General features: G+C 58.4%; 8 protein-coding genes across 8 annotated transcripts; 4 read left to right on the top strand and 4 right to left on the bottom strand.

Moving 5' to 3' along the window:
* Positions 1 to 15: 15 nt before the first annotated feature.
* Positions 16 to 2381, bottom strand: HRG_07781 (ATPase family associated with various cellular activities (AAA) domain-containing protein; the record flags this gene model as incomplete). Its single annotated transcript, XM_044866252.1, has 4 exons — positions 16 to 725; positions 799 to 1427; positions 1490 to 1881; positions 1950 to 2381. The coding sequence occupies 4 exons, from the start codon at positions 2379 to 2381 to the stop codon at positions 16 to 18; spliced, it is 2163 nt and encodes a 720-aa protein (XP_044718141.1).
* Positions 2382 to 3504: 1123 nt separating this feature from the next.
* HRG_07780 (uncharacterized protein) lies at positions 3505 to 5080 on the top strand (the record flags this gene model as incomplete). The annotated part of the gene is made up of 4 exons (XM_044866251.1): positions 3505 to 3609; positions 3665 to 4212; positions 4268 to 4516; positions 4567 to 5080. 4 exons carry the CDS (start codon positions 3505 to 3507, stop codon positions 5078 to 5080), a joined length of 1416 nt encoding a protein of 471 aa, XP_044718140.1.
* Positions 5081 to 5205: 125 nt separating this feature from the next.
* Positions 5206 to 5935, bottom strand: HRG_07779 (prefoldin subunit domain-containing protein; the record flags this gene model as incomplete). The annotated part of the gene is made up of 5 exons (XM_044866250.1): positions 5206 to 5261; positions 5319 to 5436; positions 5489 to 5598; positions 5699 to 5869; positions 5914 to 5935. 5 exons carry the CDS (start codon positions 5933 to 5935, stop codon positions 5206 to 5208), a joined length of 477 nt encoding a protein of 158 aa, XP_044718139.1.
* A 383-nt stretch (positions 5936 to 6318) lies between these two features.
* On the bottom strand, positions 6319 to 8352 carry HRG_07778 (tRNA synthetase class II core domain-containing protein; the record flags this gene model as incomplete). Its single annotated transcript, XM_044866249.1, has 7 exons — positions 6319 to 6869; positions 6927 to 7595; positions 7654 to 7783; positions 7836 to 7918; positions 7975 to 8065; positions 8124 to 8164; positions 8220 to 8352. 7 exons carry the CDS (start codon positions 8350 to 8352, stop codon positions 6319 to 6321), a joined length of 1698 nt encoding a protein of 565 aa, XP_044718138.1.
* A 271-nt stretch (positions 8353 to 8623) lies between these two features.
* HRG_07777 (CBF/Mak21 family domain-containing protein) lies at positions 8624 to 11763 on the top strand (the record flags this gene model as incomplete). Its single annotated transcript, XM_044866248.1, has 6 exons — positions 8624 to 9208; positions 9266 to 10205; positions 10282 to 10429; positions 10482 to 10959; positions 11014 to 11465; positions 11547 to 11763. The coding sequence occupies 6 exons, from the start codon at positions 8624 to 8626 to the stop codon at positions 11761 to 11763; spliced, it is 2820 nt and encodes a 939-aa protein (XP_044718137.1).
* Positions 11764 to 12169: 406 nt separating this feature from the next.
* Positions 12170 to 13114, top strand: HRG_07776 (thioesterase family protein; the record flags this gene model as incomplete). Its single annotated transcript, XM_044866247.1, has 1 exon — positions 12170 to 13114. The coding sequence occupies one exon, from the start codon at positions 12170 to 12172 to the stop codon at positions 13112 to 13114; it is 945 nt and encodes a 314-aa protein (XP_044718136.1).
* Positions 13115 to 14170: 1056 nt separating this feature from the next.
* On the top strand, positions 14171 to 15024 carry HRG_07775 (adenylylsulfate kinase domain-containing protein; the record flags this gene model as incomplete). Its single annotated transcript, XM_044866246.1, has 3 exons — positions 14171 to 14190; positions 14248 to 14500; positions 14662 to 15024. 3 exons carry the CDS (start codon positions 14171 to 14173, stop codon positions 15022 to 15024), a joined length of 636 nt encoding a protein of 211 aa, XP_044718135.1.
* A 225-nt stretch (positions 15025 to 15249) lies between these two features.
* On the bottom strand, positions 15250 to 16743 carry HRG_07774 (v-ATPase subunit C domain-containing protein; the record flags this gene model as incomplete). Its single annotated transcript, XM_044866245.1, has 7 exons — positions 15250 to 15291; positions 15356 to 15451; positions 15588 to 15966; positions 16025 to 16075; positions 16140 to 16231; positions 16284 to 16378; positions 16449 to 16743. The coding sequence occupies 7 exons, from the start codon at positions 16741 to 16743 to the stop codon at positions 15250 to 15252; spliced, it is 1050 nt and encodes a 349-aa protein (XP_044718134.1).

The raw sequence follows: 16743 nt of genomic DNA, 5'->3' as shown, positions 1-16743 counted from the left end.
CGGCTATTGTTCACTTCATATCCCAATACCCATGGACTTGAGCTCTCCGTCATCACGGAGAGCCATCTTTACTTCGTCGTCGGCTATTGCAAGCCGCAGCTTGCTAGATCTCTCGGCCCGATGGGCCTCCAAGTGCACCAACCCGGCGCCCACAAGGTCTAGAGCTGCAGTGTGAACATAGCGGGGCCTGCTCACGATCCGACGACCCGTCCCTGGAGTCCCTTTTGAGCCGTCGCCGAGGATCATGGCCATACCAGGGTTCGTCGGCGCGGAATGGGCTGTTGCTCGTTGCAGCTCATCCAGAGTATCCCCAAACGTCGTCTCCACGAGGCCGGTCCTTCGGTTCCGCAGCAGCAGCGCCGCCATGATGAGCTTTGACATGAGCGGGAGGCTGCGAAGGTGTTGCTGGACGGGATTGGTGGTTGCCTCGTTGATGGCCTTTTTGACGGTGGCTATGGTGACTCGCCCGCGCCGCGCTTGGTTGTGGGATCCCGATTTGCTCGGTGTCTGAGGGTCGCCTTGGGCGTCGCCCTCGGCGAGCTCGACGGCGCGGCGGCAGATGTCGAGGGCTCTTCGGGCGTCGCCGCTGACGGCGGCGACTTTGCGGCTGGCGAACTGAACCGCGTCCGGGTCTACAACATCGCCGGGCACGCCCTCGAGACGTGACTGGATGATTTTCATGAGTTGATCGTGTGTGTAGCCCGGAAAGGTGATGCGTGTGAGGCCTAAGGGAGAATTCTTGTCAGCTCGGACCCTGGTATATATACGAAGCCTCGACTACCAATTGACGTGACGTACCCAGACGACTGCTGATTTTGTTGCTCAACGTCCGCTCGGGCAAATCCATGGTGTTGGCTACCGCAAGGACGATGAGCCGACTGTGCCGTAGCGTAGGCCAGTTGAAGAAGTTGTACATGACGGCCTGGTTTTTAGTGACGAGCTGGTCAAGCTCGTCCATCAAGACGACGCAGGGAATGCGCCGCGGACTGGGATTGCTAAACTCGCGCTCAAGAAGATCCAGGGCCTGCGACGGACTTGCGCGTTGGCCTTTGAGGGCCTCCCACAGCAGCGTGTAGGACTGGTGCGGATCGGTGATTTTCATGCCGTTGATCTCGACAAAAATGAAGTCGTCCAGCTCGTCCGAGCCGACGGCCTCCTCTAGCCGGGCGATGACCTCGCGCACGGTGGCGGTCTTGCCCGTGCCCGGCGTGCCGGATATGTAGATGCAGTTGCCAGTGCCCTCGCCAATGGCCGCCTCAAGGTGCGAGTAGACGAGAGAAAATTCGCCTTCGCGGCACGGGAGGCAGGCTGGTACGGACGAGACATGGAGGCGGGAGCGTGCGATTTGAAAGGGGGATGATTGGACATTGCTCGGCGAGAGTTTGCGAGTCGCCAAGGGGGTGAATTCGAGCCTTTTGGCAGCGCTCCTGGTGCATGGTCAGCAAGGAAGCCTTACCTTCTCCGCAGGGTGGGGGAGCGCGTCGCATACCTCTTCTTGGACTGGGGCGTCGCGGCTGGCCGGGGCGCGGGCTTTGTCGGCGTCTTGGGAGGGGGTAGGTAAGCATCCTCGTGCGGCGACTGGCTCCGGGGCTTGCGGCGCCTGCGCACGGCCTTTGTGTCTTGCTCTGTGCGCTCAATCAGGTCGAAGACGTCGTCCCCGCCGCGGTAGATGTCCTCCCAGACGAACTCGTCCGTATACGTGGCCGTGCGGGTGTTGCAGCCCCGTCGGCAGATGAAGGTCCTGCCAAAGTCGGGGAGATGGCGCGCCACCTTGCCTGAGGGGAACTTTTTGAGAAAGGCCTCGAGTGACATGACCTTAGCCTTGCCGTTGATGGAAGCAAGGGGGTTGACGTCCCAGGAAGGCGAAATGTAGAGCTCGTTCTGGTGTCGGGCCCGGGGTTAGTCTTGATAGAAGCCCGCGAGGGAGGGTGTGGTCGGGGTAGTAGTACCCAGTAGAAATCGTTGCGCTTCTTGTTCCTGTTTCGAATCTCCTTCTCGGTCGAGAACCACATAAAGTTGGCAGCCATGTCGCCGTCGGCATCGCCATCGATGAACTCGCAAATAATGGCCACCCAAGCGTCGTTGGACCCGTCCGCCTTGAGGAGCACGCAATCCCCGACGCGGCACTGGAGGCTGCCCATGCGCGCGCCGACGATCTTGCTGCCCGACACCTTCCTCCTCTTCCTGTCGCCCTCGCCGCCGCCGTCGTCGCCGTCATCGTCGTGCGCCGGCTCCTCGACGTTGTAGATCCATTCCCACGGCAGGTCGTCGCTTCCCAGCGCCTCCTCGTCCGAGTCCTCGAGGGCGGTGCCGGGGGCGGCGTGCTTGCGGCGGACGTGCTGCGGCTCGGCGGCTCGTCTCGTGGGGTTACGCGGCGCCATGACGGGTGATGGTTGCGTGCGACAGTTTGGTCCGTCACTTTGTCATTATAACGCGTCGCGGGAGACGCGTTCCGGGACGGTGGGTGAATGATGAATGACTCAGCAAGCCGCTCACCGAGATGGGTAAGGTATCGCCCAAGGTACGTACCATGGACGTTTGGACTTGGAGAAGTTCGAGCTGTGAACTTGGGCTTTGAGGGTTGCAGGTGCCAGCTCTCAGTGAGTCGATGGAAACCCAGAGAAGAAAGGCGTACCTACATCACGGCCGGCAGGGGGTGTCAAATGAATTCTTGCCGTTTACGCATTACAACTTACAGTGTTCTCACTCTGCTCCCGTGACAAACTTGAAACTACTCAACTAGCATCAATAATAAAACGGCGGACATGGCAATGCCTTGGCATAGAACTGCAAACGGATTCTATCTATAGACTGGGCCTCTGGAATTCGGAGAATGAGAACGCAAATAGGCGGCAGCTGTGATGACAGAGCATCCTGTATACTCCTACTGGCCTACAGTCAATAGTCAATACCACCTATACAAACATTTCTAGCGGTATGGCCGGCCGCAAGAGGCACTAGTATTATACAGAATCGCCTTTCTCGGCTACCTGTATAGAGGTAGAGACGGTTTACTCGTCTCTTCTACGATACCAGCATACTAACTGGGCGCTTAAGAATACAGCCTTGACTCCTGAGCCCTTCTCTAAATATAGGCAGGAAGAGCTATCTCGCTTGCTTACCCCCGTACCTGCCCCTATGTTCGAGGAAGCCCCGTTTGAGCACTTCCTTCCTAGGCACATAACTTTGGCATCTTACTGTTCAGGCACCAAAAAAGTGACTTGGTCGCCTCCCTCCACACTTTCCCTCTCCCTCTGCACGGTTGCCGCAACACAGCCCAACTTCCATCCTCGACCTCACTTTGCACTGTCAAATCACGCCCCCGTCATCCTCCAGAGCTCCCACACCCAACCGAAGACAGCCAGCGGAGCTGAAGCAGTGTCGGCCATGAAAAGAGGCCAGGCAAGTTCTGGGCCGCCGCCCCGTCAAGGCGACCGACCTTGGGCGCAGCCTCAGCGGCAGGATGCCGAGCGAAGCAAAAAAGCTTTCGGCAAGCAAGCGACAATGGGCACTGCCAAATATCAAATGGACGCGAAGCGGCAGGCAGCCGTGGCCGCTGCTGAAGAAGCACACTTGGGCCCCCCTCCCACTGAGCCGGACCTGTTGGAGGTATATCTGGACATGCGGCTGGTTGACAAGTCGCCATCGATTGACTCGAGTGCAGGCCACCCTGGTGATTCCAGGAAAACACATGCTTCCTCGCGGCCTAGACGATCCCACTGCACTCAACGATGTTCGCAAGAAGCACAAGGTTTGGATCACGCGAGTCCAGCCCAACGTGTTCGAGCTTCGCAGCAAGCACATCACGCGGCTGCAGGAAGCCATAAAGGACATTAACTGGTGCATTCACGACATGAGACTGTCGAGCGAAAACTTGACTACGCGCTTCTTGGTCCAGGAACCTGCCAACGCCCCCAAGGACGCCCTTGTCAAGGTCGAATTGAACTCGCGTCCCCATGTTCTAACTGTAAAGGCCACGCGTGGAGATATCGCGGCCGTTGCCAAGGACCTCTGCCATCAGCTTCAGGCCAGTCTCGTCCCGTCGACAGATATCCTGCGTGCCTTGGGAGCCGACCTCAGGATGCGCGTCAACATTGGCCGCCTGGAAGTGCGCCAGAGAAAGAAGGGCCTGGGCCAGAACATGTCTTATGCCGACTTCTCCAAAATGATCCCTCAGTACTCTATCCGCGGCGGTGCCAGCCTGATTTCTCGGTGAGTTATGGACCGGCGAGAGAGCCGCGAGTTTTCTAGATTAACAGGCCCCCAGCCTATCCGATGTCCACCATGCCTACAAAGTAGTACAGCACTTGCAGAACCCTGTGGTGGGAATCCTTGGCGTTGGAATAGACGGAGTGCCCCGTCGGTGCACTGTATTCCTCAAAGTCCGAGACCAAGAGCTTGTGGCAACCACGCAGGCGCCAACAGGCAAGCATCCGGAACTACAGCTGTCTGCAGCCAGGATCATCAGGCGCGAGAAATGGCCTCGCTTGAACTGGACGGTGGCCGCACCCGACATGTAGGCCCCAACGTTACCGGTCTTGTCTGGCACTGGCTCACTCGTCCCAGGCAACTTGACTGGAATCTTCAGGTCGACTCATGCGAGTCGACAGCAAGCATTCCGGCTGACCTCCGGGGCATCATGGAAAGACTCAAACTGACCTCTCAGGGGGCGGAGGACAACAAAGCCTCGATGCAATCACCACGTCTGGTCCTGACACGGCCAGGTGGCGACGAGGTTGAGGAAACCATACTGAAAACTTCGGTTCTCCTGCCGTTTCGCGACACTCCGTTCCTCGTCGAGATCAGTGTCTCTCAGGCATGGCCTCAGATGATGACGCACCGAGAGCCAGAGACTTGGTGGGGAATAGAGTTTTACGGAAAGCACTGGAGTGAAGCAATCAACAACGTCAGCCCGGGTGAGCGAAGGAAATATTGGGGCGAAGGGCTTCGAAATATTTGGCCGGGAGGTGACGCCAGCCTAGAAGACCGATTTCTGGAGTTTCTGCAGCATGTCGTCAAGATTCAGGCTGCGTTGGGTGGAGTGGACTGGGACGCGAACATGCCCCAGAAGGAGGCGTAGTCGACCGACGAGGTGATGCAGCAGGCGTACACGTCTAGTCTAGACTGATGTATCTAAACATGATTGCACATTCAACGCTATCGTTGTCGCTTGAATTGCGTGCGGCCCGCTTGCTCCCACATTCGTTATCCAGCTACCGAAGCTTGGGGGCTTTGCGCAGCCATGAGCTTTTGCCCCAGAACTGTTGGGGGGTGGCGTAAGCATGAGGACACTGAAGGTGAACGTGATAGAGCCCTACCTTCTTCCACGGATCTCACGTTTGCCTGTTTTCGTTGCACGATTGCCTCAAGCTCCTTGAGGCTGTTCGTGAGCTCCTGCACCTTGCCCTCGTAGAATTGCTCTGCCGACTTGAGTTTCTAGAGGCAGGTCAGCAGCGCACAAGCACACGCAGTGGCACGAAAGACGCACCTTTTCCACCAAGAAGCCGGTGCCGACGTCCACCAAGACGGCATCCGAGTTTGCGAGCTCGCCGCGGACGTAGAGCGAGTTGGTCAAGGGGACCAGGACCGAGTTTTGACCTGTCAACACGAGTCTCAGCTCCGCGCCTTGGTTCCTTGCAGGGAGGACAAGAAAAGGGGGCCTCGTCCGTCTTTGGGTCCCTGGGAAACAGGAACGCACCGTCGGAAGCCGCCGAGCGGCCATGGACGCATTGCAGGCAGTCCTTGAACTTGCCCTGGGCGCCGTGCAGCTGGGCGTACGACTGGGTCAGATGCTCGAGCTCCTCGTCGAGCTGCTTCTTGACCTGCGCGAGCTGCTGAGGCTCGAGGGTGTCGAGGTTGACTGGGTGCGCTGCAGTCAGCGTGGGGCGGCGCGTCGCATTGGGGGACTCGCACTTGTCTCGCGTTCGCCAGACATCTTCAGCCGGGAGGGCGAGCGGGCACGGGTGCGGTTTTGTGCCTGAACTCAGGGTCGCAGGTTGGTTGATGGAAGAGGGCCGAATGAGAGTGAGCGAGGACAGCAGCAGTTTAAGTGCCCCTCAACGCACGTACTCTTCCGCTTGGTGGGGGCGGTTCGGTGGGCGAGTTGCAAAATGCAGCAGGCCAAACAGCACCCAAGTCGCAGCACAAATTTACATGTTACGATAGAACGCGACTTTCAAGTGTTCCGAGTTTTGAATCCAGAAAGGTCCGATTGAGCGTGGCTTCTCAGACAGTTGATGTGATAAACTCCGACCTGTAGATGCACGCAAGGTTGCCAGCCAACCATCACGACAACGACACGGCATGTGTATTTGAGCCCTACAGCTGCGACAGCAGGCCCATGACACGGATGCCGACCTCCTCGGCGGACACGCCCTCCTTTACACCGAGGCGCCTGCACTGCACCTCGCACACCCCCTTTTCCCTCCACGCTCGCCCCAGCACAACAATAACGGGGAAGCCAATGGTGTCGGCATCCTTCATCTTCCACCCAAACGACGCCTTGCGATCGTCCAGGACAACGTCGAGCCCGGCGCCCCACGATCCTTGACCCGCGAGCATGTCGTAAAAGTCTCGGGCTTCGGCAGTCACGTCGGAAGACGGGATCACGGCGACTTCGAACGGGGCAATTGCGCGGGGCCAGTTGAGGCCTTTGTCGTCGGCAAGGTGCTCGGCCACGGCCCCGAATATGCGCGAGATGCCCAGCCCATAGCAGCCCATTTGGACTGCCATGGGCCCTCGGGGACCGTTGATGGTCAGCCCCAGAGGCTCCGAGTAGCGAGTGCCCAGGTAGAAAGTGTGGCCCAGTTCCAGAGCGCGCTGGATCCGCAGATGTCCATCCTCGCATCGAGGGCAGCCGTCCCCGTCTGCTAGTCGCACAAGACTCAGGGCTTCACCCGATGATGCCGCCATCACCACGGACTGACTCGCCGAGACATCCCCCAACCCAGCTGGTATTATGGGAAGCTGCGTTTGGAGCCTGGCAAAAGCGGGTGCTAGCCTTGAGTCGACAACATTCACCACTCCAAATGTCGCCGGGGGAGTATCTGCTTCAGTGCCCCGAGCCTCGCTCAGGAACCGGAGTGGGTCGCTGATGCTTGTGTCCAGCTCGGGAACTGCCTTTTCCACGGCGTGAATGTTGATGTCTGCATCCGCCGAGGAATCCCCATGCCGGGGATACCACGCATTGACCAGCGTTTTGCGATCTCTGGTGATGCCTCGCCAAACGCAAAAGTCAGCCGACGCCGTCTCTTCGTTTGCTCGTCGTTGTTCCCTAGACGGCGGCCGCGACATTGCAACTTGGTCGCTCGCAGTATATCCGCAGCTGCTGCAAGTCACGACCGTGTCTTCCCCGATGGGATTAGTTAGGTGATACTCGTGACTGTGGTCGCCGCCCATATTTCCGGAGCTTGCTTCAGCCACCAACATGGGAAGCTTCAAGTCGGCAAAGAAAGCCCGGTAGGCGCCAGAAACCTCCCGATAAGTGTCGACGGCGGCTTCCACTGACGTGTCAAAGGTGTACAGATCCTTCATTACAAACTCTCTGGACCGTAATAGACCGTGACGTGGACGCATCTCGTCTCGGTACTTTCGGGCTGACACATGAATGTCAGTCGGCATCCACTGCACAGCTTAAAGGACGGACGAACTCACTTGTCTGATACAGCCGCAGTGGAAGGTCCTTGTTGGACAGTCTTGTCCCCGCCACAAGCGTCGTGATTTCTTCCTCATGAGTCGGGGACAACATGAGCGGGACCTTTCTACGGTCAGTCAATCGAAAGAGCTGCAAAGGGTCAGCACATCTCGGACAAGGAGAAAGCAAGGACCAAACCAACCTCTGGCGAGACATGTTCTAGTCGACCGCTCTTTCGCCACAGCTCCTCGGACGTTATGGCTGAAAGGGCGAGGCGCGAGGCTCCTGCAAGATGCGTGGTTAAGATCTGGGGCGCAGTGTCCAAGGAGGCCGCGGCGTACCTATCGATTGCATGTGCCTGTCAAGCAGGGCCTCGATCTTCTGTTGCACTCGTAGCCCAAGTGGAAGCATCTGGAAGATGCCTGATTGGGCCTTTGACGACGGAATGAGCACACTTGTCCATGGTTCCACTCTCTGGCTATCAACTCACTTGCCGCACGAAGCCCGCACGAACGAGTTTTCCATGTCCGGCTGGAGTATGTCAGTGAAGCAGATTCAAAGAGCAAGCCGGGCAATCAGTTCTCACATTCCACTTCTGTCGCTGCCAAGCCGCCTGTAGGGAGCCATATTCCTGACAGGACCGACCGGGGCCGAAGGGATGCGCTTGAACGCGAAAAGGCTCTAGTTTGGTGCTTGAGGCTGCTTCTCCCATGACACATCTTCGAAGGCAGATCATTGTTGGGTGATGGTGACGTCGCGCCGAGTGTCAATTCGCGCCGCCAAATGAATATTTCCATTAAGCCATTGAGCGCCCCCAGTGAGATACTGGCCAAGCTGTCGCATGGCCGTTGAAGGTGAAGCGTCACAGGCGCGTGGCAGAGCCGCACCAACCGCGCCAAGCGCCCAGGTGGGATGGCGATAAGGCGATAAGGCCGTCGAAAAAAGTTCACAAGGTCGGCAAAGTCCCACCTTAAAAGTTGTCGAAGCACAATGTCTCCCAGCTCAAGAGCCGAATCGATGCCTAAGGAGCCGAAGAAAAAAATCAAGGGCGCTCAGCCCTCCAACGAGCCCAAAGGCTTCGATGAAGGCGCGCTCGCCAAGCTCACGTCCAAGCTTGACAAGAGCCTGAGCGCCAACGATCACAAGCGAAAGAAGCCGCCCACCAATGCTTCGAGCAAGCAGCAGTCCAAGAGACAGCGCGCGTCCGAGGCCATACCGCCTCAGGATGGCTCCAAGGACCGCCAAGACGACCAGGCGGCGCTGCTGGCGGAAATCAAGGCGCTAGGAGGAGATGAGCAGGACCTGGAACTCATCAACGAGGTGGACTCGGACGACGAGAACTACGCCCAGGATTCAAAGCGCTCGGTTGATAAGAACTTGAAGCAGGAGCTGGCAGCTCTGTCTAAGGAGCTCGGCTTTGCCGAATTCGAACCCCAAGAAGCCAGTGATGAGGGGGAAATCCAGGACGAAGACGAAGACGAAGACGAAGACGAAGAGGACGAAGACGCTGACGACGCTGACGAGCCTCCGGCCGAGACTGACAATGGGGGTGCCAATCGCAAGCCGGGGGGCATGGTAAGTGCAAATTGCAACAAGGGAATGCCTCCCTGACCACTAACCATGGTTAACCAGATTTTCGAGCCACTGGCAGAATGGCATGCTGCCAGCCTAGGCAAGCTGCCTGGTCCGACGTCTGACCAGCTCGGCCCCTTTACGTCCTCTGTCGAATCTCTCAAAAAGCACGCCAAGTCTCTTTTGGAGCAGGATACGGCCAAGTACAGGACCAGTGTCTTTGCTTCCTCGTCACACAAGTTTCTGTCTACCATCATGTCCTCCGGTACCCTCACCGACAAAGTTTCGGCCCTCACGTTGGCGGTCCAGGAGTCGCCAGTCCATAACATTCGCGCACTCGACGCCCTTCTGAACCTGGCCTCCAAGAAGAGTCGGGCTCAGGCGATTGGTGCAATTGGTGCCCTAGTCGATTTGTTCGGACCGGGCACTCTCCTTCCGTCGGACAGGCGCCTGCGAGCCTTTCAGAGCCAGCCCGGACTGGGCACTTTGCAGCGGAAGTCGGTTAAAACATGGTCTCCCGGCCAGCCGCTTCCTGGCAAGATCACGGAAGCCCATCTGGTTGCGTGGATATACGAGGACTGGCTGAAGGAGACCTACTTCAAGATTATTCAGTTGCTTGAATCGTGGTGTTCAGATGAGATCGAGTACTCGCGCATGAAGGCGGTGGATTTTGTTTACGGCCTTCTCAAGGAAAAGCCCGAGCAGGAGTCCAACCTACTCAAGCTTCTTGTCAACAAGCTGGGCGACAGGGATCGCAAAATATCGTCTCGCGCTTCCTATCTTCTATTGCAGCTGCAAGTCTCTCACCCTGGGATGAAGCCCATTGTCATCCGCATGGTGGAACAGGATATTCTCCTGCGCCCTTCTCAGGACGCGCGATCCAGGTATTGCGCAATCAACACCCTCAACCAGACCATCCTCAGCAGCAAGGAGCCCTCTGTTGCCGAGGAGCTCATCCGCATCTACTTCGACCTGTTTGTGACGTTGCTGAAAACTGGAGGCATCGAGACCCCGGCGCAGATGAAGCCGGGCGACTCTGAAGACGCAAAGCGGGCACCAGGAAACCGAACCGGAAGTTCAGGGGAAACCGGTAGAAAAGAAACATAGCAAGCCGGGGACACCGAAGCCGCCCGTGCCGGACACTGAGGCTGCGGACAAGCTTGTGTCGGCCATCTTGACTGGCGTCAACCGTGCTGCGCCCTTTGTGACGACTAATGACGCTTTGTACGTGCAACACGGAGCCGTTTTCTCCAGACCCGAGCTAACTGATCAACAGCATGGAACACCATCTCGACACGCTTTTCAAGATTGCGCACTCGACCAACTTGAACACGGCCATCCAGGCTCTGCTCTTGATCCAGCATCTCGCATCGGCGAGGAACCTGGCGACGGACCGCTTCTACCGGACGCTCTACGAGTCGCTGTTGGACCCTCGGCTAGTGACGTCTTCCAAGCAAGCGCTTTATCTCAACCTGCTTCTCCGATCCCTGAAGAGCGATGTCGACGTTCGACGGGTCAAGGCCTTTGCAAAGAGGATGCTGCAAATCGCAGGCCTACATCAGCCTCCGTTCATCTGCGGCCTCCTCTACGTCATTTCCAGTCTTCGGCAAACGTTCCCTGACCTGTCGACTCTCGTGGACGAGCCGGAGACTTCCGTGTTTGACGACGACGAGTCCAAGGAACAGGGCATGTACGATGGGCGGAAGCGCAACCCTGAACACAGCAACGCCCAGAGAAGCTGCTTGTGGGAAATGGTAAGCTCACGCCGAGTTGGCACTCACGCCTTCATCATCTGACGAGCTGTCTAGGTCCCTGCTCAAATGCACTTTCACCCATCTGTCAAAGTCTCTGCGGCTGTGTTACTGGACAAGGATCGAAAGATGCCAAAACCAGATCTGGAGAGTCATTCACTCATCCGCTTCTTGGACAAGTTTGTGTATAAGAATCCAAAGTCGACACACGGTGCACGTGGGGTATCCATCATGCAACCGCTGCGGGCGACCAAGGATCTGGGCGACGTGTGGCTGGGCAGCAAGGGTGCAGGCGCCACGACGGCGCCCCTCAATTCGGCGACTTTCTGGAAGAAGAAGGTCGAGGACGTTGCTGCCGAAGACATCTTCTTCCACGAATACTTCCAGCACGTTTCGAGGGATACCAAGGAGCCGCTTGCCAAGGCGCCGGCCGACGGGGATGATGAGAATGCCGAAGATGAGATCTGGGAGGCGCTGGTGTCGACTCAGCCCGACATTGAGGCAGACGGGTCAGACGATGGCTTTGATGACCTGGACGATCTGGACATGGGCTCGGAAGACGGCTCGTCTCCCGCTCTGTCCTTCGACAGCGACCTGGAGGATGAGGACGAGGACGGGGAGGATGACGGGGACGAGGGTAGCTCGGACGGCCTGGTGGCGGTTGGCGAAGACGATGAGGAGGAAGCAAAGGACGAAGACACGGCCAAGACTAAGAGGTCACGGCGGAAGGCGCTCAGGGACTTGCCTATGTTTGCATCGGTGGACGACTACGCAGAGTTGCTGGGAGGGGAGGAAGAGGGCGTCTAGATGTGACTGCAAAAAGAGGATGCCGCTTTGCAAAGAGTGCAGCTGTTGCTGAGGACTGAATGGATTGGCCCTTTTTAAAATGCCGAAGAATTCTCTCGCCGGGCGCCTGCGTGAGACAATATACTTCTAGTACGTCTGCCATTTAGGGACTAGAGCAAGTACATGCCGGGTGAAAAGTATCGTCGTCCTCATTTCCCCTTTGCCTGGATTCTTCTTCCTCACCTATTCGCTCTCTCCTACAGTACTTTCTATCTTTCTTTTGTTATTCGCTCGGGCGCCGAGTACAATCCAGATAAAAAAGGCACCCACGCATCTCCCACACGTCCTCGATGGCGATACTGCGGCCAGCCATCTTTACCCGGCATCTCCTCGGGCGCCGCATTGCCCCAGGAAAGGCGCCGTGTCCATGGCAAGCCCGGATTCCCTCGCTCAGTTCAGCTGGGCGACAGCAGTGTCGAGGATACTCGGCTCCAAGGGAGGCGACGGCGGCTGCTACTGCGTCTACAGGTGCGCATTTCTCTGGTCTTTGCTGCGACACACACCGCAGGCTGACGGCCAAAACCACTCGGCAGGCAACGCAGCGGGTGGCGGCGGGGCGCTCCGCAAGGGCCTCTGGCTGGCCGTCCTGGGCCTCGGCTTCAGCACCCTCGGGGCGGCGGCGGCGTGGAAGACGCTGACGGCCCGCGGCCTGGGCTTCTACTCGGACGAGGAGAGCCTCGGCAGGTTCTCGGCCGCCGACGCCGACGAGGAAGCGCGCCGCGCCGAAGAGACAATCAACGGCCACCCGCTGGTGGCGGAGCTGCGCCGGCGGCCCGAGCTGACCGAGTCCCGCCCACACATGAAGATGCCGGCGCAGTACCGTGCGCACAGCCTGACGGGGGCCGCGCTCCTGGGCCCTGGCAAGGTGCCGGTGCCGGCGACGACGTGGACCGAGGCCGGCGGCAAGTCGCTCGTGTCCGTCGTCTACGTGGGTGAGGACCTGTGCGGCCACCCGCCTTGTGCATGGCGGCTTCTCGCCACCATGCTCGACGAGGGCCTGGCCTGGTGCTGCTTCGGCGCACTGCCGCACAATATTGGCGTCACGGCCAACCTCAACGTCAGCTACCGCAAGCCGACGCCCGCGGGGAGCTTCCTCGTGCTGCGGGCCAAGACGACAAAGGTCGAGGGGCGCAAAGCCTGGGTCAAGGGCCACATTGAGCTTCTGGCCAAACCGGGCGAGCAGCCGACCGTCCTGGTCGAGGCCGATGCTTTATATGTCTCGCCCAAGCTTGCCTCTGTGAGTTTCGCGACCTACCCCGTCGAGGGACTGCGACGACTTGCCTGGCTGACTCGTCCTGCCTCGATACTGTAGCTTATGCCGCGCATTCACTGAGAGGCACGCGTCGCGCTACTCGCTTTCCGATGACGCCGATCTTGCTGCGTCGCATGAGCCCTTTGCTCCCACATGGAGCGGGCACGTCGAACGCTTGTGGCATGAGGAGAAGCCGGAAACGAAACAGCCAACGGGTAGACACAACAGACTGGCGAACCAACGGCACGGGCCCTCCAGAAGGGAAGCACTAGCAGCCTCGGCAAGTCGGGATGGGGTCGAGTCGGCGATAGACCCCTGTGAAACCGTATGAGCACGTATGGCTAGATTTTTTCTATGTTTACCGGTATTAGATCGGTGTATTTCATAGACTAGACGAGCCGCGATGGTCTTGTACGATCCTTGGACCGTGCTCATATGTAGCTGAATGGATAGACAAGAAAATGGGCGAGTGGACGGATGGGGCTGGTGGAGACGCCTCGGGCTGTCGCCATCGTGGTGCTTTATGAGCTGACGACGGCTGAGGGAGAAAGGGACAGCAGAAGTGGGCTTTTTCAGGGACAAGGGGAGTTGACTTGCACATGTACTGTATGTACTACATGTAGAATGGCTGTTGCACCGTCACGTCACAGCGCAGCAGAGCATACATAAAGTTGTAAAGAATAGACTGGATTCACTCGCGCTGAGTTTTAGTACGCAAGATAGATTTGCTCTTAGCTCGGCCTCCTCTTCCCTTCCTCATCCTCCTTCTCATCGTCCTTCTCGTCCTCCTTCTCGTCCTCTTTCCATTCTCCTCCTTTTGAGAAAGCTTCCGATCCGGCCGATTGACGGGTAGATTCTCTCAACGACCCCGCCCGCCCCACGATTGACTGCCAAACCTCATCTGGTCTGCAAAGGAGGAACAAGGGAGGACATCGTCAGGCCAGCGACAGCATCTTGGAAATGGCGTCGTATGTGCTTGCTTTGGTTTCATTTCTACATCAAGTCTTTTCACTCGCCCATCGCCTGCGGGCCGTGTCTTTTGTCCTGTACCAAGTTGCGCGCTCTCTTTACCGCCCTCCCCTCTCTGTGTCTCTCACGCTCTCTCGCGTGCGCAGCATGAGCATTGAGATGAGACCGTCTGTTCCCGCCGAGCAGAAATGAAAACTGATTCGACGGAAAAAACGCCCGCACAGAAACATCACCTGGCATCCCGGCCTGACGCGCCGCGAGCGCAACGAGCTCCGCCGCCAGCGCGGCCTCACTCTCTGGCTCACGGGCCTCTCGGCCTCGGGCAAGTCGACCGTCGCCGCCGCACTCGAGCAGCACCTACTGCACCTCGGCCTCGCCGCCTACCGCCTCGACGGCGACAACGTCCGCTTCGGCCTCAACAAGGACCTTGGCTTCTCCGAGCAGGACCGCAACGAGAACATTCGCCGCATCTCCGAGGTGAGCTGTCCCGGTGCCGGTGATGGGAGGGGGGAATGGAGACGAGGGCAGAGAGAGTCACCGAGTATCAAGACAAGGTGGAAAGAAGGGGCTGGAGAAACAAACCTGGTCCATTCAGTCTGCTAACGACGACGTGGCAACCCTCCGGACGCGCGATACAGGTCGCCAAGCTCTTCGCCGACTCGTCCACCGTCGCCATCACCTCCTTCATCTCCCCCTACCGCGCCGACCGCGACCTCGCCCGCCAGCTGCACGCCGCGTCCGCGACCCAGGGCGACGATCCCATCCCCTTCGTCGAGGTCTTCGTCGACGTGCCCCTCAGCGTCGCCGAACAGCGCGACCCGAAGGGCCTCTACAAAAAGGCCCGCGCCGGCGAGATCAAGGACTTTACTGGCGTCTCCGCCCCCTACGAAGAGCCCACCAGTCCCGAAATCACAATCAGGACCCACGAGAGCTCCGTCGAGGACTGCGTCGCCCAAATCACCGCGTGGCTAGCTGACAAAGGCTACATCAAGCTAGGCTAGGACTTCAATCATCCTTGTTTCCATGACCGAGGAGCAGTTGCATAATATGTGCTAAAGTAGAAGTGAAACTGCCATCCCGTCGAGTCTAGCCCCCGTCGCTCCCTCGCCCGTTCCCCCCCCCAACGGGTTTTCCCTTGCAGGCGGAGAGGTAGAATACACGCCGCCTGGAGCACACTGTACACCACACACGCACACACATGCGACTTGCCATCCATTTGGACCCGGTCAGGGCAACTCGAGCTCGTAGTAGACATAGGCCGTGTACTCCTGTCCTTCTCCCGTCCCTAGCCCAGCCGCCGCCATCTCCGACGTCATCGTCGTCCTTGGTGACCCGTCCGCGCTTGTCCCGGCCAAACGCGTTGCCTCCCAGGTATGAGTAATTTAAGTCCAGGGCAGACTTGACTTTGGGAGCCAGTTTCGATGTTGTCTATGTGGAGCGACGCACACGTCAGTATCTGCCAGAAATTGTTCAAGAGGCTGCTCAAGTCTGGGCCAAGCGAGAGTCGATAAAAGGAAGCTCCACTCCGGGGAGGGGGATGAAAAGCCCAGTAGATCCGGCATACCTTGACCAGAGCCGTCACATAGTCCAGCGGCAAGCCGTAGCGCAGGACCGCTTCGACAAAGACCCTCAGCGTCAGAACATGGGTCCAGACCATGACGCTCTCGCTCCACCCGGTCCTTCCCAAGCGCAAGGCCTCTCCGCAAACTTTTCGTTCTTCGTTGGTGACCCGGTCCAGCTCACGCTGCTCCTCCTCGCGGCCGCCCTGAACATACGTGTACTGACGCGGCGTCCACTTTTGCTCGCGGCACTTGTGGATGAAGTCAGGGCCGTGCTTCTTGAATGTCTCGGCCGCGAAGAGGGTGAACTCGTCGTCGTGGTCCACCTCGACCGCAGATCGGGGACGACCATGGGGACAAGGTCTCGTATGTCTTGATGAAGTCCTTTGACATTTGTCGGTACGGCGATCAGATGGGTCTCGATGAATTCCGAATCTTGGACCAGTAGTCGAGGATCGACAACGGGAGTGAGGGATTTGGTGGCTGATTACCACTGCAGGTGGACAAGCATGGTTAGCGAGCGGCATTGCGCAGTGCTCATCGAGGCGGACACCCACGTCTGGCGTCGTTGTAAGGCCGCAAGGTTCGTCTTGACCGAGTTGTACTGGTTAAACTTGGTTTTGACGTCATTGTCCACGGTGACGAGCTCCTGGACGGCTTCAGTGAGTGGGAGGGTAGCCTTGCGAGAAGCGTTATCGAACCTTTTGCAGTGTGTCTATAAGCTCTCCCAGGGACTTGTCGGCTCGGTATCGGATCTTGTTCCAGCTAAAGCCGCGGATGTACTGGTCGGTCGGTTCTGAGCAAGACGTGGTCAGCAGGCTTACACGATGCCCGAGTCATCACGCATGGCTTCCGGGAATCCTGACTATCGTTGACCATTTTGTAAGAGGTGAGTCGCTCCTCGTCATTGTTGAGAAGCTGGCGCAGCGAGTCGCCAACCTTTGCCACGACGGCTTGGCATGATGCCTCGAGCTTGGCCAGGTCGTCGGCCTGCTGGACCAGGGCATCCAAGGTGCCAATCTTGAAATCGGGGATCCGAAAGGGACCGACCGAGCCGTTATCTGGAGACACGGTGGCGCTCAGGGCTGCTATGGCGTCGTCGCGGTCGCTGGAATCGAAGACGCCGAGGGGCAGGGAGAGCAGGGCGTACTTGGTTGACAT

This window comes from Hirsutella rhossiliensis, assembly GCF_020360975.1.
Source record: "Hirsutella rhossiliensis strain HR02 chromosome Unknown scaffold00009, whole genome shotgun sequence".
Taxonomy (NCBI): domain Eukaryota; kingdom Fungi; phylum Ascomycota; class Sordariomycetes; order Hypocreales; family Ophiocordycipitaceae; genus Hirsutella; species Hirsutella rhossiliensis.
Note: the sequence above shows the minus strand (reverse complement) of the source record. Positions and strands in the feature narration are given on the sequence as shown.